This window comes from Aethina tumida, chromosome 4, assembly GCF_024364675.1.
Source record: "Aethina tumida isolate Nest 87 chromosome 4, icAetTumi1.1, whole genome shotgun sequence".
In the NCBI taxonomy this organism is placed as follows: Eukaryota; Metazoa; Arthropoda; class Insecta; order Coleoptera; family Nitidulidae; genus Aethina; species Aethina tumida.
In genome coordinates, this window is record NC_065438.1 from 1456565 (window position 1) to 1465917 (window position 9353).

The 9353-nt window shown below is 30.7% G+C and overlaps 2 protein-coding genes across 2 annotated transcripts; both read left to right on the top strand.

The window, feature by feature from the left end:
• Positions 1–7059, top strand: LOC109600718 (nuclear receptor subfamily 2 group E member 1-like). The gene is made up of 6 exons (XM_020016896.2): positions 1–30; positions 4287–4547; positions 5762–6016; positions 6067–6204; positions 6259–6696; positions 6751–7059. Exons 2-6 carry the CDS (start codon positions 4301–4303, stop codon positions 6993–6995), a joined length of 1323 nt encoding a protein of 440 aa, XP_019872455.2. The 5' UTR covers positions 1–30; positions 4287–4300; the 3' UTR covers positions 6996–7059.
• Positions 7060–7312: 253 nt separating this feature from the next.
• Positions 7313–9273, top strand: LOC109600715 (zinc finger protein OZF). Its single transcript, XM_020016892.2, has 4 exons — positions 7313–7505; positions 7558–8410; positions 8460–8627; positions 8679–9273. The coding sequence occupies exons 1-4, from the start codon at positions 7368–7370 to the stop codon at positions 9062–9064; spliced, it is 1545 nt and encodes a 514-aa protein (XP_019872451.2). The 5' UTR covers positions 7313–7367; the 3' UTR covers positions 9065–9273.
• The last annotated feature ends 80 nt before the right edge of the window (positions 9274–9353 follow it).

Genomic DNA, 9353 nt, shown 5'->3' on the forward strand with positions numbered 1-9353 from the left:
CGAGTGGTTTGGGGTGGTGAATTTTTGGAGGTAAGTCACATTACCAAAAGGTGCATTTAAAACTAGTGTGATGACTGTTCAAAATTATATTATAATTTTATTCTTAAAAAAATATTGATAGAAATTAAATAAAATGTTTTATCAATATTAAAAACTAATAAATATTTTTTATCTTTTATGAAATATCTTCATATTTATTTATTATACTTAATTTTTTATTTTATTTGTCATAAACTAATGAAATTTATGGTAATTTAATGAATTATTAATATTTATAATTATCATATGAAGTTATTTTTTAAAATTTGTTGTACCTTAAAATGTTTTATCAAATTCTACCTTAATATCTATATTTTAATAAAAAATTCTGTTAAATTAAAATTTATTTAATTTAATTAATAAGTATATTATTATATATTTTTTGAATGTATGTATGTTTATCAACCATAACACCTACATTTTATTTAATTTACAAATTTTTAAATATTTTTTTGTTTATTTTAAGGAAATTTTTCTTAGTATAAAATAAGATAATTCAAGTTTTAGAATGTTCTTGTAATTATAATTTTTAAAATAAAAGTTCATTAAGCTTAAGTTAAGGCAGATTATGTTAAGTCCAGTTAGGTTGAATTGAGGTTAGATTGGACTTAAGGTTAAGTAATAGAGGGAGTTCCCCAATTTTTAGATAAATGTTGTAAAGTTTGATAGATCAACTTTTAAAATATTCAATTTGACCTTTTCTTTATTTTTACGAGATCTTTCATTGTTGAAGAAGGTAAAAGATAAAATAATTCAAATATTTCTTGAATTTTCGGACATTTTTAATTATAATTTCATTAATAAAAATGTCCAGGTTAGATTGATTTATCAGTAAATCAGTTAGTCAACAGATTATGTTAAATATTCCTTTTCTGTGTCAATTTAAGTAACAATATAGTTAGAAATGAAGCTTAGGTTAAGGCAGATTAAGTTTGGCAGATTGGTTAAGTTGAATTAAGGTTAGATTGGACTTAATTGAGTTGGGATATGAGTTGGGAAGACTTGACTTGTAACAAAAATATGAAAATGAAAATGAATGAAATTTATTATATAATAAATCATTAATTAAAAAATATTGTTTAATTTTATAAGGGAGGATATAAAATTTTTTTATGATAAGACGATATATTAAAATAGAAAATAAAAGTCAGCTTAAATTTAAGCTTTAATTAATTATTAAATTAAATGGTTGATTATTTTCCAATTAAAAATAAAAATTACTTTATCACCAATCTTCTAAAACTCATGTACATCATCAAAATCGACGTTTAGAAATAAAACATTAAAATAATTTGTCTGGATATCAATAGGAGATCAACCATAAACTGTGAATTATCCATATCCCAAAAGTTAGTTCCACATAGAGAACAACACATGCAAATTACCTTTTCATCCATCAATATTCACCCATCATTTTTTATGTAATAAGAGTCATCGTTCGATAATTATTTTTTAAACTTGTCAGTTCAAACCTCTATTGATTGATTCCATTCATAAAGTCAACTCGTGTGATAATTTGAATTTTAAAGTAAGCCCATCTAACGAGGGTGAAAAAAAATGCAACTCATACGACAAAGGTAGGACGTGCATTTTTTTACAGCTGTTCAAGCTAATTTACATACATATTATATTAGACTGCACTATCAAAATTCTTAAAAAACATCTACTTGTGAAAAATATTAAGTTTATCACCCGGGAAAAGTTGTGTGTGGTGCAGTGTATAAGGAAAGTTTGGGTCTTTAAAAGTAAATTACTCTGCATTATTCAGATTTCAAACTAATACTCTTTAAAACTTACTCATGTGTTTTAAAGGGTCAGATCGCACGTGTGTTATGTATTAATATTAAATTTAGTTAATAAAAGTGGCCCTGAAAAAACCTGAGAAGTATATTTGAGTTTCTAAACTGCCCTCTACTAAAGTATTTTTTTCTTAAGAATTTACCAATTAAACATGTTTTAAAGATTTGATTACTTATCTTATGAATATTTTCCTTATTTCTCCTTTCAATTTGGTGATTTTAGAAACAGTTTTCTTTGATCTTTCATCTAAAATTTGGTGGTGGATATTTTGGAATTATCAAGTTAGATTGTACATTGTGACATCTTCTTTCAATTTGGTGATTTAGGAAAGAAAAAATTTTCTTTGGTCGTTCATCTAAAATTTAGTGGTGAATATTTTGGAATTATTAAGTTAGATGGTACATTGTGACATTTTCAATATTCAAAAGAGTAATATTTGTGTCCAGCCATAATAAATGACTTTTTGAGGACAAAAACAGCAAAGTAATGACCATAAACGATCGTAATCACAAAAATGTCAAATAACATTGACACTCTATAATTAAATCAAGCGCGTGCTGTTAAACCCTTCATTACGTTCATATGTTACGATCCTCAAACGATATTTTCCTCTACGTGTGTCCTTGTTTAACCCCCCCAATTATTACTGTTGCCTTTTCAATCACGAATCGTCGATTTCTGGGGTGACTGATTGCCACTGGGCCCTCAAATCTGACCACATGGTAACATATTGCGTAATTTGTACCTGCATTATATAATTAGTGGACAAATGCGGGATATACAGGGAACGTACAGGTGTTAAAGTCAAGTCGGACTCTGGGGGGCCCTCCAACAACCCCCTTACAGTGTTTACACACATGAACGGTTCACGCTACCAAACAATAAGGGGGTAAATAGTCAACCTTTTGTGCACAGATAAAAATTTGAAAAATGCATTATTATATTCATTTTTATACATATTTTTCAAAAATATACTGTACATCAAAGTTAATTAATAAGTTTTATTAATATACAAAGTGGCTATGGTGGTCACTTCACCTTATCTATTTTATTTAAAAATATGACTTTTTTAAAGTCTGTCCTTGTCAAAAAAATATCAAGAAAATCAGATAATTGTTGAGCACTATTATTATTTATTGTTGGAAAACAATTTTTTATTTAATTTTATTAAAAAGTTATTTGTTATGAATGATTTATTATCAGATAATTTTATTACTATGAATAAAATCTATTAATATTTTATAATAATTTAAGTTGTAATATTTTTTTGTCTTTTTAAAAAGATGAAACTAATAAAGTTTTCATAAAAAAATGAAATTTACTAAAATAAATTGCTATTCAGTTAATTAAATTCTCATTAATATACTTGAAAAGAACACAGAATTATTTTTGTACTTCTACTTTTCCTTTTTATTTAAAAAATATTAATTTTTTATAGTTTTTTTGTCTAAAAATTTGTATATCATAAAAATATAAGGAAAACCTGAAAATTATTGAGTGGTAACATTATTTATTGTACCAAAACAAAGTTATTTTTAATATTATTATAATTTTAACTTTTTATTGTTGTTTTTTAAGGCATAATAGTTTAAACTTTAAGCTTCGAAGCCTCACAAGTCATAAATTTATTATAATATCATTTTTTACAGCTGCTGAATTTAATTTCAGTGAAAAGGGGTTTACCAAATTTTATAAAAAAATTAGTGTATATTAATAAGATTATGATAGTTAAAAATCATGTTTATCTAATGTAATTAATCAACTAAATTAACTAAATCATTAATAAAATGTGTAAGTTACCTGAAAATATTAAATACTGACTTTTCAGCATCATTTTTTATAAAACAAAATAGCGAAAAAGCTTAGATCAATCTCTTAGATCATAGACATACATTAGCTCATCTTACAACAATATTTTTAATAAATAACAAATATATAAGAACAATAAAATACAAATTTTAATAGTTAAAAGGCTCCATATTTATTATTATAACAATTTGTCTCGTTCCAATATTATATTTTTATAACAATTATGAAAATACCGCCAACATGAAAAAATTGATTTAGATTAACATACACACAACTTTTTACCGAACAATTTTGTACACATTATCTCATAAAACATTCAGGCTAATTGTATCTCATGGCGGATTCCCATGCTGAATATTTTATGTCCGATCCAGGGATCGCCAATGACTGGCCAGCCAGTCTATGAAAGTAATGGCGGTCCGACCGGGTAGTTATTTGGAGACATCCATTAACGATTCAACGTGGAAAATACAAAAGAAAATGTTCGACACGCCATTGTGTACGTACCACTGTAAAACTACATAGGACGGTTAAATATTTTATTGTGTTTTGTTAAACTGCAACTAAGGCTTTTAGCAATAAATCATTTAATATTTATAACAATTAAATATTCATTCGAACTATTATTCAATTTACAGACAGATAATTTTCGATGGAAGACTCAACGTCGTGTTTGAAAAGCGAAAATTTGTGCAAAGTATGCGGGGACAAAGCTTCTGGAAAGCATTATGGGGTGGCCAGTTGCGATGGCTGTCGGGGTTTCTTCAAACGCAGCATCAGGAGGAATTTGGAGTATGTGTGCAAGGAAAATGGAAGGTGCATCGTTGACGTCACGAGACGCAATCAATGTCAGTCTTGCCGGTTCAAGAAATGTCTGGAGGTGAACATGAAGAGGGACGGTAAGTTGGAATTAATTTAAAACATCTAAAAACATTAATTATCTAAGAGAATTTAAGGGTAAATGATCTAAGATTATAAAAAAGAAATCAATCAAGCAAATTTTCTTAAAAATTTAATAAAACTAAAGAATATAAACAATTTAAATGGTCCAAAAATTTTGAGGGACCCCCATAATCTGAAGAATTTAAAGGCCCTACATCTTAAATATACTTCAGTACCTACAAAATCTGAACAATTTCGATGGATTGAAGAACTTCAAGAATACAAAGTATTTAAATAATTGAAAATTTATAAAGAGTTTAAAATTGTCATAAAAAATCTAGAGAATCAAAAGAATATGAAGAAATTAAAAAATATAAAAGAAAACTAAAATAATTAAATAATTTAAACGACAGAAAAATTCTACAAAATTTAAAAGGCAAAGAATCCAATTTCGAAAGTGAATATTTATAATTAATCAATTCTATCGGAAACATTTATGATGACAATTGTTAAAATCGGCAAATTTGTTCCTCCCACATATCAAGGGCCGGAACGGGGGACTAACGAGAGGCCAGTCCCCGGAATACAACCCCCTGAGAAACCAGCACCTGTGCTCCGGTAATCATATACGCAAGTGCAATAGTCCGGTCGTGTTTTCGTGTCGTTTGCCCCAACCCCGTTAATGATGATTACACAAGTACACCACTGAATATTTGATGAGGTGACTTTCTGGCTTCGGACAGGCGGCGGCAACGAGGGCGGGCAGAACGCGATGAGTCCGACCGGTTTGTGCTGTTCTAATTACAAAGTAAATGCCTCTGCGCTTTTGTTTAAATATTTAAACGGGCTTGTTATTCAAATGTCGAAGCGGTTCACCAGTTTATTGATTTTATTTTATTAAAATGCGACTATTTATACTGTTTATTTTAAAATTTCACTTGTAAAATCAAGTAATTTTATTATTAAAATGTTTAATAATGATTGTGTCATCAGGGCACATCTGTTTAAACACTTACTAATACCAAAACAAACACAAAAATCGCAATTAAATAACCTTTTACATGTAAGAGGTGTCAAATGCACCAGTGTTTACTTCACCTTTTGATTCTCACCCCCCCAACTACGCCAACTAATTGATTATTACAACGCCTACAACCCCAAAAATAAACAGTTTCAACTATTATAACACTTCTCGAATAACATAATACAGATTCATCCCCTTAAATTATAGCCGTCCAACATGAAAGGGCACCCAGATCAACTCAGACCAACATTCATCATTATCCATTGGGACTGACGGCAAGATATAGGACACTCCATGGGTCCGGATTGTTTTCTAGCTTACCTCTCCATCTGCAAAACCCTCCAATTCTAGATGCACACTTAAATCCACAATCAGGGATACCATCACACTATTTGCATCAAGGACTTCTGTATCCAGGAATGCTGAGCCCTTTTACGAAACCTTTACTACATCCAGGCTTGAGTAAGCAAATTTTTTAATAGATGGATCAATATTTAACAATTTTTCTTTAGCTATTCCTCCTTCATCACCGTACCTTCAAAAACCACAACACACCTTGTTCAGTGCAAGTCTAAACTCGAGGTCAGGAATAAAGGACGATGAAGTCAGCAGTTCAGAGGAAATAACACAAGAAAAGTGTGGTGCAGAAGGTATTTCCAGCTCACAACACTTACATAAAGCAATTTTAAAACTATTTTTTTTAGATAATTCAGGTGAAGACACAAAATCTCGACTAGAGTTGCCAATAATCCACGACTCCTGTACCCAAAACACCAGACAGTTCGACTTGCCGTCTCTTAACTTATTCCCCACTGAGAACATATACGAATCAGCAGCTAAATTATTGTTCCTAAGCATAAAGTGGGCCAGAACTATCCCATCGTTCCTTCAGTTATCTTACAGAGACCAATCGATTTTATTGGAGGAAAGTTGGAGTGAGCTTTTTGTGCTAACGGCTGCTCAATGGGTGTTACCAGTTGATGAATCTGTACTGTTGGGCAACATTGTGGCGCCAGCCTCACACCAAAACTTTCTGGAGGAAGACGCCAGGAAATTAAGGGAAATAATCACCAGACTAAACTTGCTGAGAGTAGACCATACGGAGCACGCGTGTCTTAAAGCTCTGGTTTTATTTAAAGCAGGTAAGATATTAATTTATTTAATTATTTAAACCGTATTTATATGTGTTATTTTAGAATGTAGGGGTTTATGTGAGCCAGCTCATGTGGAACTGTTGCAAGACCAAACCCACGTGATGCTCCATGAGTACTGTTCACAGAGGCAAAATCACAACAAGGGTAGATTTGGGAAGCTTCTCCTAACATTACCGGCAGTACAATCCATTTCTAGGAGAAGTTTAGAAGAACTATTGTTTCGACAAACAGTAGGAAATATTTCAATTGACAGACTTTTGGGGGAATTAGCTAAGTCCACTCATTGATTGTTTCATTTTCTGTATCTATATCAATTATTGTATATAAAATATTTGTTTTAAATAAAAGTGGTTAAACAAAACTAATTTTATTTAGGTTATTAAGCAAATTTGATTATTTAAATGTGGGCTACACTGTATATTCTTAAATATTTTAAGAAATATATAATGAAATAATCTACTAATATGTTTACAAATTTAATTTTTATCATGATTTTTTACTTACAGTTAATATTTCTGATAAACGGCAGAGAAAAATTAATATATGATACTTATTTGAACAGTGTTGTATAAAAATAGTGCTCTGGTTTGACAGCTAAATCTAACCTAACTTAACCTAACTTAAATTCTAATCCAAAATAAATAACAATTTATTGTAAAATGGAATTAAATTTTGAAAAAATATGTAGAATTTGTTTAAATTTATGTGGTGAAAGTGTAAAAAATATTTTTGAACAAACATTTACGGACAGCCAAATGAGTTTGGCTAATTTTCTCAGCAATTTAACACAATTAAAGGTAATTACACTAATTAAATAATTTTCCTTTAATATTATTAATATCATTTTAGTTTTCTGTTAGTGATTCCTTGCCTAAAAACATTTGCAACAAATGTACAGTTATTGTTACAAACAGTTACGACTTCTCCCAATCATGTATCAAAACAGAATCTCTAATACGAACAGAAGAAACACGTCGTATGTTACGTAAAATAGAACAAGAGGCGTTATCAGAGGAACAAGTAAAAGAGGAAGACTGCTTCGATCAATATGATGAAAGTTCAGACAGCTGTTCTGACCAAAGCAATATTATAGAACAAATTGTGGTCACCATAAAGCCTGAAAACAATAAAGTCTGTGATAAGTACGCATGTAAATTTTGCTCACAAATATTCAATAACAAGACTAAGCTGGCAAAGCATGAAAAAACCCATGATGACAGTAAACCATACAAATGCGAACACTGTTCACAAACTTTTTCAAAACAAACCCATTTAAATGTGCACTTAAGGAGTCACATCAAAGACGAGGACAAGCTCTTTGCCTGTAAATTCTGCAACAAGCAATTCACGTTTAAGTACCTGTTAACACAACATGAGTACAAGCACACCAATGAAAAACCGTTCCCTTGTCCAAAATGTGACAAAGGCTGCCTAACGGCCGAAAGTTTACGGCGGCACATGAAAATCCACGACCCTGGCTACATTAAAAAGGTGCACCTGTGTGTTATTTGTAATAAAGTGTTTCCATATCCTAGTTATTTGGTCGAGCACATGAGAAGCCACACAGATGAGAGGCCACATCTGTGTTCTGTGTGTGGCAAAGGTTTTAGGCACACAGGGGCTTTACATTTTCACCAGAGAAGGCATACTGGACTAAAGCCTTTCACCTGCACTGTATGTAATGAGCAATTTATGTCCAAAAGTAAGTTCAGAAGTTTCAGTTGAGTTGTTGCTAATGAGTAACATTTTAGGTAACTTGAATGTGCACATGAGGAAGCACACTAATGAAAGGCCTTATGTTTGTGATGTCTGTGGGGCAAGCTTCAGACAAGTAACTGACTTGAAAAGTCATCAGAGGACTCACACTGGGGAAAAACGGGTCTTGTGCACAATTTGTGGCAAGAAATTCACCACCACTGGTATTTAATTTATAAACTAACAATTTAGTATATATAAATTGATTATTTTAGGGCAACTAACAGTCCACATCAGGTCTCACACAGGAGAGAAACCATTTGCTTGTAGTGTTTGTCAGAAAGCTTTCACAACAAAGACGTTGTTGACGAAACACGTAAGGATACACACAGGTGAAAGACCCTACACTTGCACAACTTGCAACAAATCTTTCACACAGAGCAGTACCTTAAAAACCCATCAAAAAACACACGCCAAAGTAAAGCCGTTAAAGAGACGACGCTGCAGGGAATCATCTGGTGATCCGGTTAAGTCAGAGGAGATGTGCGACGAGTCTACAGAAAAAAAATATGAAGTGTGTGACAGTAATAATACTGAAGAAATGAAACAGGAATTGGCCGTAACTTTGCCTTCACCTGTTCCAATTTTGGTACCAACTTGATTTCTTGGGAATTTAATTCGGATAGACTTCTTATGCAATAAAAAAACTTAATATTATATATAATAATATTGAAAAATACACATCTCTAAGTATGAAATTAATTATTAACAATCAGTATTTTTCACAGAATCAGATAAATATTGATTGAATTGACTGAATTATAAATATCTTTATCCTGTATTTAAATAAAATGTTATATATTACATTGATAGATATTTTTACTACATAAACCTTCCTAAGCATATGACTCAAAAATTTGATTTGATCTAAACTATTTAAACATATTCAG